Below are 16523 nucleotides of genomic sequence, written 5' to 3' on the forward strand. Positions count from 1 at the left end.
GGGACATACATGAATCACTTAGATTTGATCACGTGTTACGTACAATGGCGTAAAGAAGTAATATTTTCTGTCGAGAGTGGCATTGTTTTATACAAAAGTGGAAAAATCTATTTTTTTTAAGACGATGAGGCTTTGAGATTGTATTTTTCAACACTGAGACTTTTTTGCTTTAATCTAAATTAAAAGATCCATTAATTATATGCTTGTACAGAAATAATATGTACCATCAAATATATGGATAAAAAAAAAAAGACTACAGCTCTCTGAGCTTACACGGCAACAATATTACATCATTAAAAAAGACATGTTTCAAATAAATAAGGCAGGATCCTTTCTAAGTGTGTTTTTTGCAGTGTGGCGTATGTTTAGGTGTTACTGTATGTGACAGTGACCTTAACACATGGAAAACATTGTTACACACACACATAGCACTAATGCCAGGAATCCGTACTCCCCTAGAAATAGCTGAACCCCCTTTGCTATGTTGATGACACACACACACACACACACACACACACACACACACACACACACACACACACACACACACACACACACACACACACACACACACACACACACACACACACACGTACCCAGACATTACATACACATTTTTCAGCACACACACACACACACACACACACACACACACACACACACACACACACACACACACACACACACACACACACACACACACACACACACACACACACACACACACACACACACACACACACGTACCCAGACATTACATACACATTTTTCAGCACACACACACAGATTATCACTCCTCCTCTGCCAGAAACTCACTGCTACCTCTTCCCCCTGCTACACACTTCAGACTTTTCTCCCCCATTAGTCTGATTTGGAGCGTGTGCGCCTCGCCCCATCAATGAAAAATACACGTTCTGCCTCAGAGAGCTCGCAGCTAATCCCTCAGCTGTTCGGAGTTGGCAGTGGACAGCCGAAACACTGGAATAGGCTGCGCCCCCGCCAATTGCAGCACAGATCAGATATCAATTTGTCAACAGAGCTGGTCAGCTGGACAGAGCCTGGAGGCAGAGGTGAGTCAGCAACTAAGACAGCCAAGAGTACAACCAGGCAGAGTATTCAGCTGCAGAGTATAAAGTTGAGAAACTAGAGAAAAGGTCTGTTGCGAAAAAAAACAACCCTTTCCCCCTGTATATATGTAACATTATTTCCACTTTCTCCCAAATCTCTCATGCAAGTGGTGGTTTGAGTTTAACTGCAATGATGTGGGTGTATTTTGTTGCTACATTTGCTCTCTGCGTGTGATCCATTCAAGCCCCACGGGTGCAGTTCCACACAAATTCATAAGATCCCACGACAAAAAAAAACGAAACAATTCACTGCCATTGTTCTTCTTGTTTCCAGTATTTACGCTCTCCTCCTTCTCTGAGCACATTGATCTTGAGAATTTGAGTGGGATGGCAGCTTTGGAGCATGCACGGGGAACTTGGAGTGTATTTCAGCTCAACTCGTCTTGGCCAAAGTTTGTTAATATTGCAATTCTACGCGAGTCCTCTTGTTTTGAGCAACAGTCATGGCCATGCCCAGAGACCCACTGGGCACTTTTTATCGCTGCATCTCACCATTTCAATTCATGGTGAATTGATTTCACCAAGTCAATGAAAGAAGTGCTGATCGTGTAAGATGAAGCTAGTTTTAAGAATATTTCACTTCTACGTTCTTACCTGGTTAGAAAATCTTGAAATTAGGGTGTTTCAGAGACAAATTAAGCCACACACTGAGAGTAAGACACAGGTTTGACACAGTTTATTTGAGCTGTAACTGGTTATATTTGATTTACTTTGGAATATTTTGCGAATTAGGTAAGCATGGTTAGTGTTACATATTCATATTTCTTACCATGTCTTCCATTTATGGACATTTTTTATATTTGTATGTTTTTAAGTTGAGCCATGATGTTAACGTTGCTAGCCAAGCAAACTACACTGAGATAATATTACTGTTAGTCTACAGGTCTAGACTAAATATGAGGCATGCTATTCATACATTAGCTAAACACGTTTTGTTACCTTCATGTATTTACATATTTCAAACATTAATTAACATTAATTACACTACAGACTGAGTAAATCTACTGAAATCATAATTACATGCCATTACATCGTTTAACCTGTAGGTGGTTCTCTACACTTGTCATGGCTTGGGGTCATGCGTTCTGGTGAAGCATTAAGAAGCTGACAGATAACAACAACTATGTGTTTACTTTTGAGGTTGGTAAAATGTTGATACATATTTGGTAAAAACGTTATTGTATGCAAACGTATTATTTCCTGGAAAGTACAAGTACAATTCAGGACATTCCAATGCATTTGAATTGCACTAAAAGGTGTTTTTGTAAGAACTAGCAACTCGTTTTAGCATGCTAACATGTAGCCTAGCTAGCAGCAAACTAGTGTTGGAAGGCTCTGCTTTGTTACCTTTATGTTTTTCATTTCATTTTTGTGCTTACGTGAAGCAAGAGTTAATGGACATTCATTATTATGTTTTAATATTTATTTAATGCTAAATGAACTCATTACATAAATTGGTAAAGTCATGCTAGTGATAAGTTAAAGTGGATAAGCCACTTGCTAATGCTAATTGTAAACCTTTATAAAGGTAGGCTACAGGGGAATTAATAATAGCTTTAATATGTAGTTCTGTTATGGTTAGTTGGATTAGACCTGTGACATTGCTTTCAGTTAGCAAGCTAAAACTGTTTTGTTTTTGCCCACAAGATGCAGACTTTTGTGGTTGTGTGCCTTGAGAGTGGAGCGGCTGAGACTAGGAGACAGACAGACAGACAGGTGAAGTAAAGAGAACATTGTCAGTATTGCCGAGTATTGTCAGTACTGCTCAGCTGGCTTGGTACTTTTTTTAGCTGAGCTAGACCAGAGCATAATCTGAAGATGCAGACCACATGTTCCCTGCAGCGACAGACCATAGTGAAGACCTCCGGCATGCTGAGTTTGTGGTAATAAGAATAAGTTATATGCTTACTAGTCTTTTGTTGACAAGTTATGGCACATTCTGTATAGTTTTAAAGTTATAGATGTGGTTATGTACTTCTTTAGATGCTCCAAGCTCCACCTCCTTTCTTGCTGTGAGCACAATAACTTCACTTTTAGATTATCTAATACTCTGGAACATTTTTGGCTTATAACAAGATCAATCAATCAATCAATCAATCAATCAATCAATCAATCAATGTTTATTTATATAGCCCAATATCACAAATGTTACATTTGTCTCAGTGGTCTTCGCAGTGTGTACAGAATATCAGTATGACAATACGACACCCTCTGTCCTTAGACCCTCACATCGTACAAGGAAAAACTTCCAAAGAAAACCCAGTTTAAAGGGAAAAATGGGAGAAACCTCAGGGAGAGCAACAGAGGAGGGATCCCTCTCCCAGGACGGACAGACGTGCAATAGATGCCGTGTGTAAATTGAAAAGATAATACATTTGCAACATAGGTAGTCCAAATGTTTGGAAATGCATGTGTGTATATAAGACAGTAGACAACTACTCTAGCACCCACATTATTATTTATATAATTCTTATTTTGTCTTATGTCACTGCACTGGCAGATTATTACACTTTTCGTTCCAAATCTGTATTTACTCAAATCACATTTCTTCAAGTCAAAGTGAACTTTATTGTTGATCTTTCAGTTTGAGTGTACAGACGGGGAGATCGAAACACCGTTCAAATGTCATATCTCACAAAGTTAAAGAAAATGTGAAAAAGTTCCTGGTTTGTTGGGCCACTTCAGTAATCCCGCTGACAGACAAACGGTCAAATCAATATCCTTTGCGATTTTCTACGTAAAAATAAGTCAATAATGAAAAAATGTTTTCTATGGCACAATAGGACAAGTATTTCTAAATGAATTGAAACACTCCAAACCCTGATAAACACAAAGCTGCATGTTAGTCGAACACCGGCTCATGTGAACAGCTCTCCTCTGAGCCCCTGTTTCTGGACCCCGGCCACATCCTGCTGTTCTGGCCGTTGTCGGATCGTAAAGGCCTCGTTTTCCCCTCGCACATAGCTTCATATAGCTGAATTAAAATCTATTATGAATTATGACAGGGCCATTAAGAAGACGGATGGTCAGAGCCCTCCGTGGGTTTGGCTCGCTCTTTGTCCACCTCAGGGCCCTCCTTCACGACAAAAGCTTGGCCCCTGGCAACCCCCGCTGGGCATGTGGCTCTGACCTGAGGCCATGTTTTTTTTTCCCCCGCGAGTGTGATGTGCATGCATACATGTGTAGTGAAGATAGATTAATGGCAGACACATTCAAGCTTGAGCTAATTGAGTTTGGGGGCAGCGGGAAGTGTTAGGACGGTGACCAGGTTAGGACTCCAACCGTCACAAGTCACTGCACCCTCAAACACACACACACACTCTTGGGATCATGTTGGAGGACAAGAGGTGAGGGACAAAGGGAGGGTGGAGGCATGATGGATGACATGGTGGAGCATCAGGCAGCAGCTCAGTGGGAGGAATTTATAGATTGAACAGAACAGTAAGTACTCGTCTGTGTCATCTCCCGGAGTGTGTGTGTGTACGTGTTTTTGCTCTATGTGGACAGTTTCCCGCTGAGAGGTCTAGTCGCCATGGATATGCACAAATGTTTGGTCTCATTATTCAGCCGTGTTTGGAATACTTTTTGTCTTATGACATATGACATGTACTTCTCCATTTTCTCTATTTGAAGCTGCTTGTTATTCCTCCCGGACTCAGGTGTGTTTTCGAGGAAACATGCTGTTGTTCAAGGTTTCCTCATTGATTTGTGCTGAAGCCATGTTGACAACATTTTTATTATTATGTTGTGCAGTATCTTTCACCCTGGAGAGACTTAGGATCCTGGAAAATGCGAAAGGAGATATCTTTCCCTGTGTCGAATACAATTCCAATGCAATGAGACCATGATGATTCTATCCCAAATCATGCATGGATTTGATACCAGACCCATCATACAAATATCGACCAATTTAGCCCACCCCTGATTCAATAAATATATTTACTGACACTCCACAAAGGAATAGTGTTGGGATAAATCCCCCTGAAGCGCTCCTGCATAATAAAGAGAAAAAAGAAGGAGCTATTCTCATTCTCTCACGCACTAGGGTTTCAAGGAGCTCATGCGTGGCGGTCATCTATCACCCCTATTGACCAATTACTGTGCCAAGCCGGACAGTTTCTAATGAGCTGCGAAAAACACAATGGAATAAGAGTCGATATCAGGGAAATAAATTATTAATAGCTGTCTGAGATTTGTATTTGCAGTTGCACATGGCAGGGGTTTAAAAGAGTGGGGGGAGTGAGGCTCTTGCTTTTTTAATTATCTGATGTTTATGAACTCTGTGTTCTGTTGCCTCTGCTGGACCGGGTGGATCATCCTCTGTGCTTAACACTGTCTATTTGATGGAGAGCTTTTCTCAGCTTTTCTTTGTTTTGGCTTGTGTTTGTCCCTCAAGGAGTCATTCTGCAGAATGGCCTTCGGATCAACTATTTGATTATTTATCCACTTCTCGAATGTAGAATCTTGATGCAAGATATAGTTACTATGTCTATACGAGGGTTTCAACTAATATGCTTTTCTATTATGGAATAATCTGCTGATTATTTGGTAAGTGAAAATAGCTTTTCAAGTTTTACAAAGCCCAATAAATCCCTTTTCTTTAAAAGCAAGTTGTTTACATATTATATACCAACATGCACACTGTTTGCAAAAAGTAGAATAAGTCCTTGTTATGTTAAAGGTGGGGTAGGTACATTTGAGAAACCGGCTCGAGATCGCTAGAATTTGGTAGGGCCGGGACTTTAACGCGTTAATTAAGATGAATTAATTACACAAAAATTAACGCATTTTAATCGCACTTATTTTTGCACAGCGGAACGTTTCTCACTGGATGAGTTTCAGGCGTACCGATTATACTGGAGCACCAACTAACGTTCATGACTTCAGCATGGGACTTCAAACAACAACAAACCACGGTGAACAATAGTCAAACATGAACGAACAAGCTGATGAGACCGCTTTGGTCGGCCCCGTGGATGGGATTTTTTTTTTTTTTTAAAAGGACGGATGGAAGCGTCGACAAGAGCACGGTTGTGTGCAAATTATGCAAAAAATAATTTGCATATCACCGCAGCACATCAAGCCTAAAGTATCACCAAAATGCCAAGCATGTAGCAGCTAGCGTGGACGTTAGCCCGACTCCGAATGCAAGGAACCACACCCTGACCCAACCCACACTCAACCAGATGACTGGTTTCAGGGCCAGGATAAGTAAGTCCACGTCTGAGAGAATAACCAACTCCCTGGCTCACTGGATTGGGCTCGACATTAAGGACTGCCCTATGGCCCGGGGCCATCTAGTATTTAGCTCGGGCAATGAAGCCTCACCTTCTGGCTGCCCGATCGGGCAATCTATTATGCCAGTATCATGCAGCTCGCGGATCCAGTAATGAGTAGGGTTGGGTATCGTTTGAATTTCCACGATTCCGATTCTACTTTTCGATTCCGGTTCTTAACGGTTCTCGATTCCGATTCTTTGAGGGGCAGGGTAAAAAAATGATACATGCTTCTTCCACCAAAAAAATTACATTTATTCGAGAAACTTTTACACAGGTTAGTTTAAAGTAATATTCACATTAATCAGTCTGTTTATATTCACTGCTATGTAACTTTAACCTGAGAACCCCTGAAGCTACAACAGTTCAACTTTTAAAAACAGTTCTTGTTGAGAAAAACAAGCATATCTGCCTTCTCAGGCATACCGGGAAGAAATGTTTGAACATTTTGAAGTAAAATGCTTCAATCTGGTGCACTTTAAACAGAATTACTAGAGACTAGATCTAGGGGGTACAACTCCAAACACCCATATGAAAAAGATCGGTTTACATTTGAATAATTAAATAACAAATAGCCTACATGTAATGCATTTTATTTTTGTTGTTCATTCATATCTTACTATTTTATTTATGCATATTTTTTTATCTCTCCAGTTTAAAACGATATGTCTGGTTTACTGTCCTATAGTATACATTGTAATGATTTCAAACCTGTTTTATCCCAATAATTATAAAGGAGTGCCTTGGAAATATGTGTTTACATAAATTGTGATCAAAACGTTTGAGACCCACTGAGATAACTTAGACTAAAGTGAACTATCTAAACACTGAGAGTCCTTTACCTCACTGAGCTGAAGTTATCAGCCTCTCAGTCTGACTGGAGAGGACTCTCCCTCCACATCATTGTAGAAACATCTTCTTCTTCCGTAAGAGCAGCTAGCACCAGATGCTAATAACAACAGCGCCGGTTCCAGTGCACCCTCGTGAGCTGCGGTTGCCAGATAAGCCAACATCCCCCATTTTCATCACTTGCAGCGCCCAACGTACAGGGCAAATGAAAAGTGTAACCGGGATGAAAAGGGTGTTACATTTACTTAATTATGAATGTTGTTACATCAAGGCCGAAAATTAGGATGAGCACCAACGGTCAAAACATTTATTTTTTCTCCCAGAGCTGTCAGCGCAGCGCCTCCACAGATCTGGCGCCCTAGGCGAACATTTATAATGCCAGTGCGACAGGCCGGCCCTGGTCTCAGGTTACACTGTAGGAAATGTAGATACAACGCTACATTTCCCGCCCGCTGCAGTCATGCAGTAGGCTACGGAGAGCGGCGAGAAACATTTCCTCAGGAATCGAAAAGCGGAACCGAAATTCACATTTCTAAATGATACCGTTGGAATCGAAATGTTGGAACCGGTTCCGAACCGGAACCGGTTCTCGGTACCCAACCCTAGTAATGAGTGACCCGACAGTAAAACTAAACATATCTATAACTAGTTTAGGTAGTTTGAGAGGTAATTAAAATAGCTCCGTGTGATATTCTAACCTGAAGTGTGTGTTTTGTTCCGCTCACCGCTGCATGTGGTTATGCAGAGCTGCGTGTCGAGTCTCGACTCGTCAGCAGCAGCTGATCTCTCTCTCCCGTCAGATTAGACTTCACTCGCGTTTATGTCCATATCGATCAGATCCAGCTAGTTCTAGCTAATGATATGACTACCTGCTTATTAAAAGACAACTACACAATAAGTGTCGCTATGCAACTGGATGAGGCCACAAAGTATAGCGCAGCATTATGCATTTGTTTACATGCCCACCGGAACCCCGAGGCATTACCAACAGATCAACGCACAATCAACCCATACAGGACATCTCTTTCTCCACATTAAGTGTTAGACATTAGAGTTGATTATTCTTGTCTGTCACATACTCTTCTTGTCTGTCACATAAGTGGCACAACTGAAGCGGTATTGCTCTAAAGGGAAATAATTTTGACCGAAGATATTTAGATTTGCCGGCTAACGGGAACTCTGACGCGTGCTTCGCGGATGCGCTCGGCTCCTCTCGACTGCTGCTCGGGTCTGCTCGGTCAGCTTCCGGATGAGGAGGCATTCGTTCGACCAATTTACAGTAGTTAACATTACAAACATTTTTAACAGGGGCCATAATAGTGTAAATAATGTTTGTTTTGGCAGTTATAACTGAATGTAATGTTTTCTACTTTTTTCCATCTGGGAAGGCATTTGCCTTCATCAGATGGAAAGTGTTTTGACCAACAACTTAAGTATTTCTTATTGCTATGCAGGGCATGCAAGCGAGCAAACACAAACAAGAACAAACAAACAAGTGAAATGAAGAATAAAATTGAAATTGTACAATATAATATTGTGGTGGTTCATCTTATAATTCATTCTAGAGAATGCACCAGACAGCATCTAAGACCTGCAAAAATCAAAAAAATGTAGGGGGGCGGAGGCCCCCCAAACCCTTTTTTCCCCATTTTTCAGGGCAATCTCTATTGGGCTCAGGGCCATCTGTAAATTAGCTTAGATGGCCCACAGGGCTATCCCCCAAAATCCTTAATGTCATGCACTTGGACTGTAGACCACTTGCAGTAACATCCATGTGAAAATTGCTTCTCACTGTTCTCAGGTCAAATATGTATATTTGATTAAAAATGCGATTAATTAATTACAAAGCCTCTAATTAATTAGATTAATTTTTTTAATCGAGTCCCGGCTCTAAGAAAATACACAACCGGAGAAAATCTGCCACTTCCTTATAGAGCCCCTCCTCCAACACACACGAACGCGCACATGACCAATGAGGGCACGAGATAAGTTTGTGCCCCGATGGAAGGCTGACAGGCAGGTAGGCCATCCAATCCGTTTATCCGGCCCGGCTAAACGGATTGGTTGTACTTTTTACAGTATTACGGCTTCTACAGATGACATTTTTTTATGGATTTTTTGTCAAAGCACTTCAGATATTCATTGCTATCTGGATGTTAAGAGCATTCCATGGAATATAACAAAGTGTATCTCGAGCCGGTTTCTGAAACTTACCTACCCCACCTTTAAGTCAAATTAATAATGATGTAAAACACATCAAAACTACAATTCTTTACGTGTATTGACAACCCTAGGTTACATGCATCCAAGTACATTCAAACATCCACAAGTCTAGCCTCATTTGACTCCTGTTATCTTGCCATTTTCTTTCTGCAGCTTGTTTTTATTTCACTGAACCTGTGCAATAACAAGTATGAATCAGCAAAAAAAAATGCAGCAACAACAATAACATTTAGATAAAAGAATGGCAAACCATCTCCCCAAATGAACCTTATCGCATTGCTCGTGCACACCGCAGGGATCGCTGCTAACGACCGCAACTATTCTTGCTTCAATTGTTCCTCCGGGTTCAATTTGTACATTTCATTTGTTCTTTTTCTCTATCTTGAAGCACTTATCATCTTTAGAGCATCGTGTTCTGCTGCTTAGTGGACTCTCCGTGGAATACACAGTCAATCACAGGCATGCTTTCCTGTTATCGGGGATGTTTGAGGTGGTTTTCTCTAAGCTCGTGTATCTCCTTAAATTCACTTCATAAAAGTGGATTACAGAACGCTTTCTCTGCTTTATTAATGCTTGAATAGGGATCGCTCCTGTAATAAAAACATCAGCAGAAATGTGTGTGTATTATGGTGAAACTCAGAAGGGCCAGTAAAAAGGAAACATGAGCTCCAATCTGGTGTCCGATGTCGCAAATCATCGTCAGAACAATATTTTGTTTCCACGTGGTCTGCAGACAGTCTGGTATAAATAACCCGTCCGTGAGTTATCTCCATTTAAGGTGGCTGGATGAAAACTGTGGAAAAAGTAAGAGACAGATTATCCTCCAAAGCGGTGTGACCTCTGGCGGAGTGCCTCTCTCACTATCTAACTGCCTTTAACTTTATTTGGCTGTCGACTTGAAAGAGTCTTGCTGGGCTGGCTGCGACTGTGAACACACACACACACACACACACACACACACACACACACACACCCTGACACAGAGATATCCTCCCATATGGCATCATTTAAAACTCCTGGCAACTAATGCGTGTGTTTATCAGCACAACAAAGGACTGCAATGGAAAAAATAAATAAGATTCCCGTTCAATTTAGCAAACATGCTAACAATTCATTCCATGGTTATTATTGCAGCGATACAGGTCACTGTAGGTCGCGTTTGGACTGGGCACTGGTTTATATTTAGCCCACATTGTGAACACTTGTCCCTGTCCAAAGCCTTGATAGCGAACCAACCGTCGCTCCCATTTGATACGTGTATCGTGTTAGGTGCTTCAAGCTTATCCTCTGATAAGGAATTACCGCTCCTGTTATGAATTATTAAGTGGATTAGTCTTATAAAAAAGCCTTCAAATAGTGTAGCTGCCTTTATAGCAACACATGAGAGGACAATCCTTGATCCCTGCCACTGAAAATACTTTGGATGGGGGCATCATATTCATATTGGCAGGGAAATAATCACCTGAAGTTCACATGTTTTCATTTTTACATTTAAAGGGATAGCCCTTAAAATGTTGTCAGGCCTAAGATCTTAAATTGCGTACAAATAAAATGTGGGCAGCTCATGTACTGAAGTTCTTTAGTCCCCTCCCCCTTTCCAATGTATCTGTGTAAAGGACCAAAAATAACCTTTAAAAGTATATCAGCTATGTGGTTTAGGTCATTTTGGAATAGAAAAGTGTAATTTACGTTCGGTTTGAAGCAGGATTATTCACACATTTAAAAAACCTGTTTTATTTGATTTTATCCCTGCTCTACTCGCAGGTGGAGATCTTATTAGCACGGTAGTGAAACAGCAGAGTAAAGACCTCGGCCTTGTTCTATGTATAGTGCGAGGGTGCATAACACCTTCCCTTTTTGGACTTAGTATTCCCTGCAATTCCTGTTATTCACGCTGCCTGCCAATGAGTCCACACTTCTGGGACGCGGCTCCGACCTGCAGAACAACAAACTGTGTGTGTGTGAGTGTGTGGGTGTGTGTGAGATTATTGGGTGGTGAGGAGTTGAAGGCAGTCATAGAGGAGGTAATGTTGACGGTGATGGTAATGACGGTGAGCAGGAATAGCTCCCTTCTTCGGGGCAGACGGATGAGTTATTGCACAAACTCCGAGGCACGTGTAGCGCTCCCAAACAATACGATCAAATTCTAACACCCACGCACACGCATGCTTGTTCCCTCTGTAATGGTGACCTGCTTTAGAGGTCAGTGGTGTTTGCACTCAGCTCTCCGGACCCAAGCATAATAACGATGAAAAATGGCCTTTGGGGCATATGGCCTCTTCCCTCGGTGTGTGTGAGGGCAGTCCAGTAGTGTTCTATTTAACCGTCATCGTTTCCCTCCCCTCCCACTCCCTGTTCTCCACCTGCGTCTGAGCTCGAACTCGCTGAGGGAAAATGGGAAACAATCAACGGCAAATTGCCACGCTGCCTCTGCCCACCGCACACACAAGTGGAAGTGGCGCGCTCTCTCAGGGCGCTCGCTGGCGGTGAGCGAACAGCCGCTCGCTGATGGATGAAGAGGCAGAAATGATACACGCTGATAGCACCGTGTCTGTTTCAGTCCCCTGAAAGATAGATTGAGATTGCATCACGAGTCGGAGGGCGGCGCCTTTTTGCATCTGGCAGCAATATGTAGGCCTATTCACGGAACCACTCACGATTGACTGTAACGTAGTTTAAAGTACTCCTGGAAATAGCCCGGGAAGACGAGCAGTCACAACAATGCATGACTGCTGCCAACTCACTTGTAGCAGTGGTGCAATGTGCAAAGCAGACACACTGTTATTTTTCTATTTGCAACGTAATGAAGTGAGAAAATAACTCTGGCAAACTGGCTCTCCAGGTTAAGAGTGGTCCGGCATCAAATCTGTTAGCAGCCATGATGAGCATCAACATTGTTTGCAGGGCCAGGAGTTGCCACGTCAGCACCCACCTAATGGAGAGGTGCAGCACAAATTGACAGACTGACGGGGCAAAGGTTGACAAAGTCAGCGTACAGGTGTGTGTGAGCCGCACGGAGCGAGGTGGGTTTTTCCTGCTGATTGGCAATTTAATGTCCAGTTTTGTCGAGCTCTGCTGTTCCACACCAGGTCGTTTTTTTCTGGAGTTTCCGAGCTAACGACTCTCACCGTCTGCCAGTTTCCCCATATTGCTTCGGATAAATCTGCCTGCCTGACAGGGCCGTTGTAATGAGGTGATATGTGTATTGGCTGTATTCACAGGTAAAGGCATGGCAGATTGTGTTTGCCACTATGTGAGCTTTCACGAGGGTATAAAACATGATCACATGTGACAGATAACAAACCTTTTCATTATTTCGCCTTCTGAGGGATTCAGCCTGCTTCTTTCCTTCTTAATTATACATCAATGAACCCCGAGTGAGTCCCCCTTCCTCTCTAACCGCTGACAGGTAGCACCTGTCCTGCCCACTATGGCCAGATGGACAATGCCCCAGTGCACCTGCCGCTCTTGGTGGCACTAAACCTGCTTCGAGCCAAGCCTCGGTGCTGGCACCTGAACATGCACACACACAGTTGGAGCCCTTGGATACCCCCTCTCTTAACTTGGCATGACTTAGTCTGGCATATAGAGTATAGCATTTGTAATCATGAACAATAAATCAAGAGAAATGGCAATGGCTCGGCTTGTTCAACCAGGGGAGGAGATTATATTAGCCGAAAACTATTTTTGATTGGTTTTTCAATTTTGTTCCCTGAACATAACATTTAGAAATCAATGGAAGTCGTTAATAATTTTGCCTTCACAGTTCAAAACACAACCATTTCAGAAGGTGTCTGAAATATAGCTTCCCAAAAAAACAATTCAATCGCCTCTTATAAATGTGGTAAATATGATTTGGGAAATATGCTTATTTGCTCTATTGCGAAGAGTTAGGGTAAAGTTAATTTCCTCTGTCATGTGTGTAATGAAAGGTGGCTGTAACAATGCTTTTCAGGCAGTATGTAGCCTGGTAGACGAAATCCAGGGCATACAAACCCCATGCAATCATCACTGCTCTATGTTAACAGCTGAAGGCCTCTCTCCCCTACATTGTGACAGCTGGACAGTAAAAGACAGTTAAGTAAGTCACTCAAACTGTGGAACAGTAAAAGTGTGTGTTGCGAGGGGGGTAGGATATTCAGAAATGGTCCCCACACAGACAGATGGCGAGCAAAAACAGCAGCGGTAAAACAGAAATAAGAACTTTGCAGGAGTCGTTCCAATATCCCGGCGAGAGCAGGGGGCCCCTGGAGTAAAGGCAGTAACACCTGTGTTTACTGCGGCTTCAAATGGAGCCCAGGATAAAGAGAGAGAACAATATTAACAGAGAGGCAAACCTGGCACCGAACGGGCAGAAAGCTGGTCACACAAAGTCCCTCGTTCCAGTGGGAGTGCGTTTCACTGGCCTCTCCCATCACTCCTCTTTAGACCAAGCCTTTGATAAGCCTCCCCTGTTCCCCCATGGGGATGTGGCAGGGTCTATATGTGATGTGATGTGATGTGAGCTGCCTATCTATGGCCAAGCTGCACCGCCGGGCCCTGACGCACATTGGAAAAGAAGGCTATAGGGAAATTCCTCTCGCAGCTCCATGTCAGTCAATTGAAGTTTTTTTCCACAAAATGGGCGTTTATTGAGATGAAAATAATGCTTAATATCTTAATTAACTGTCACTGTTTTGCACCTGCTGTACCGTGACTCACAGGAGACTCAAAAATAGCCTCGACTTAATCAAGAAAATACATCTTCAAGCCAGGCCCTTCTGTGAACATATCGCAAATAAAAATACTGTTTTCAGTCCAAGTGAGTCACATCCCCCCTTCCACCCCTCCTCCTGTCCTCCCCTCATTCTCAGACAGAGGTCATCAAGGTGTTGTGCTTTCCAAAGCAGAAGAGGTGGGAAGCCAGCACCTGCTCTCACATATTCTCAGTACCCTTCCCAATTTTTATTTATTTGCTTTATTTATTATTCGGTATTATGTGAATGCCCCCGCATGGCAACATCCTTTCATACAAGGCCAAAGTTATTGCGACCGCTACATGTGTATCGCTGTATGAGACGTGTTATTAAAGCGTGGTCACTTGATCAGTTTGTCCCAGATCTGATTTGAATTTGCATTGTTGTTTATTTCCAATATTACATTGTCCTATTACTGTCTCTCAGGGATACAAATCTACACTCTCTGATGCGTATGTCCCTTTCTGATCCCGCTCTAAGAAAGAGAAACGGCAGCGAAGAAGCCGGGAATGAAAGGAAAGAGCACTTGTTATGTCATGTGTGCGGAGGAAGGAGACAGCTTCCCCTGATCGCCGCCCTCCTCGCATCGGTGACAAGGAGGCGAAAAGTGCCTCCATATTGGGGCGGATCGCTGCACCGATTGCCTTTTTGTCCTGTGACAGATACACTCTACATGTGTCACAGCCGCGGACCCGTCACCTTGCGACGGCAGAGCAGAGAAGATGAGATGCGGAGAACGAACAGCGGAGAGGAAAGCAACAAGGGCGCTACCCCCGACAACGCTGTCAGCGTGTTTATCACCACGCATTAAAATAGACATGGGACGCCCTTCTTGTTGTCTCTTCCCGCAAACCTCCATTGTTTCTAGAGGAGGGAGATGTCTAAGACCTGCCTTGCTAAGTGCTTACAGAGCACCACTCACTGTCACTGCAAAGTGCCACAGCTGCAGCAGCAACCGGGCTCTAACATAGTGAGTTATGTGGCTGCAGCGGGCCCTTACGTCTTATAAGATATATTATTATATTTCCCATACAAACCTGCAATCCTTGAGCTTCAATTGCATCCGGTTCTTCTTGTCATTTTCCAGACAGACTGCAAGTAAAGGGCTCATTAAACCTTTTAGTTTACAAAGAAAAAGATTGACATTTTGAATGTTTATTGGCTTTAATGGAGAGATAACTGAGAGTTAGCTTAATTAGCTTAATTAGCTTAGCATAACAACTGGAAACAGGGACACAGCGAGTCTGGTCAAAAGGTCAACAAATTGATTTGCACATAACCTTCTATAGAATTGCAGCTTATTTCCACTACAATCAAACAAGATACAAGATAACATATATCATTTGATGCTGTATATGCTCTCCGCTCTTGCATATTTCTTATCATCTAAAGACAGCTACATATTTAAAAAGGCTAGATGTCTGTAAGATCAGTTATCACATCCGGTTTGTTAAGTTGTGGAGAGGGTCTATATTTTTGGCAGTACCTTCTTCCCACTGTCCTCACTGTTGAATGAAACATTAAAAAAGCTCTTGATGTCTGGGATGGTTCGAACTTCTGCTCTGACCTGCTTAGACTTAACATGCCACGGTCACCGCCGTTCACCCTGTCGGCCCTGAGGGGATTTAGTCTTGGATGTTAAAAACTTGTGTGGAATGCTAAAACGGGCCCAAAGTCTTATGCTGTGTGTCCACATTTTCGATGGACTGCCCTCTGTACTCTCGGGTGTCGCTCCTTTGCCTTTGAGTTGGCCTCTAGACACATTAAATCCCCCTCAAACGGTTAATAAGTTACATGTTTATACTGTTGTAGGATCCAGTCTTAAAAGGTGTGCTTTATGCCCACACACGCATTTAATATGTGTGGTCTTGTTCATTCTGGCAGAGTACGCGTCTCTTTTTAATGCACTTTATTAAATATTCAACACTTATAAGAATGTATTATCCGAACAAAGAAAAGGTTCAATCCCTCGGAGTAAGTGTCAATCCTTTTCTTTCCAAGCAACAAACTGTTAAATGTGGCTTGTGTTTTAAAATGTTAAACGATTCCTCAATAATGCACAGGGATCATGTAACAGGTCGACTTTCAAACACATGCTAGTGATTGGATCTTATCATAGCCTTCCCTCTTGTGTCAGCCATTTAGCCTTTTTATAAAATGCTAGAATCAAGCGCAACAGCCTGTTAATAAAATATATTTAAACTTCAGAATCAAAGCTAAAGGATGCAGGGTTAGGGTTGGAGTAGCATACAGGTCAATGCGCCTCTGCCCTGCGTTCTCTCCGTTAATACTCTTACCTGGCGTATCATTCT

The 16523-nt window shown here is 42.5% G+C and overlaps 1 protein-coding gene across 1 annotated transcript in view; it reads left to right on the forward strand.

The window, feature by feature from the left end:
• LOC139435342 (uncharacterized) overlaps positions 1-15313 on the forward strand; it is a 37023-nt gene extending 21710 nt beyond the window's left edge. Inside the window, exons 3-6 of the mRNA XM_071205889.1 lie at positions 14329-14369; positions 14896-14995; positions 15080-15181; positions 15299-15313. Of these exons, the coding sequence (XP_071061990.1) occupies positions 14329-14369; positions 14896-14995; positions 15080-15181; positions 15299-15313 (258 nt within the window). The remainder of the gene's footprint in view (positions 1-14328; positions 14370-14895; positions 14996-15079; positions 15182-15298) is intronic.
• Positions 15314-16523: the final 1210 nt, after the last annotated feature.

The sequence above is a fragment of the Pseudochaenichthys georgianus genome, chromosome 2 (assembly GCF_902827115.2).
Source record: "Pseudochaenichthys georgianus chromosome 2, fPseGeo1.2, whole genome shotgun sequence".
Taxonomy (NCBI): Eukaryota; Metazoa; Chordata; class Actinopteri; order Perciformes; family Channichthyidae; genus Pseudochaenichthys; species Pseudochaenichthys georgianus.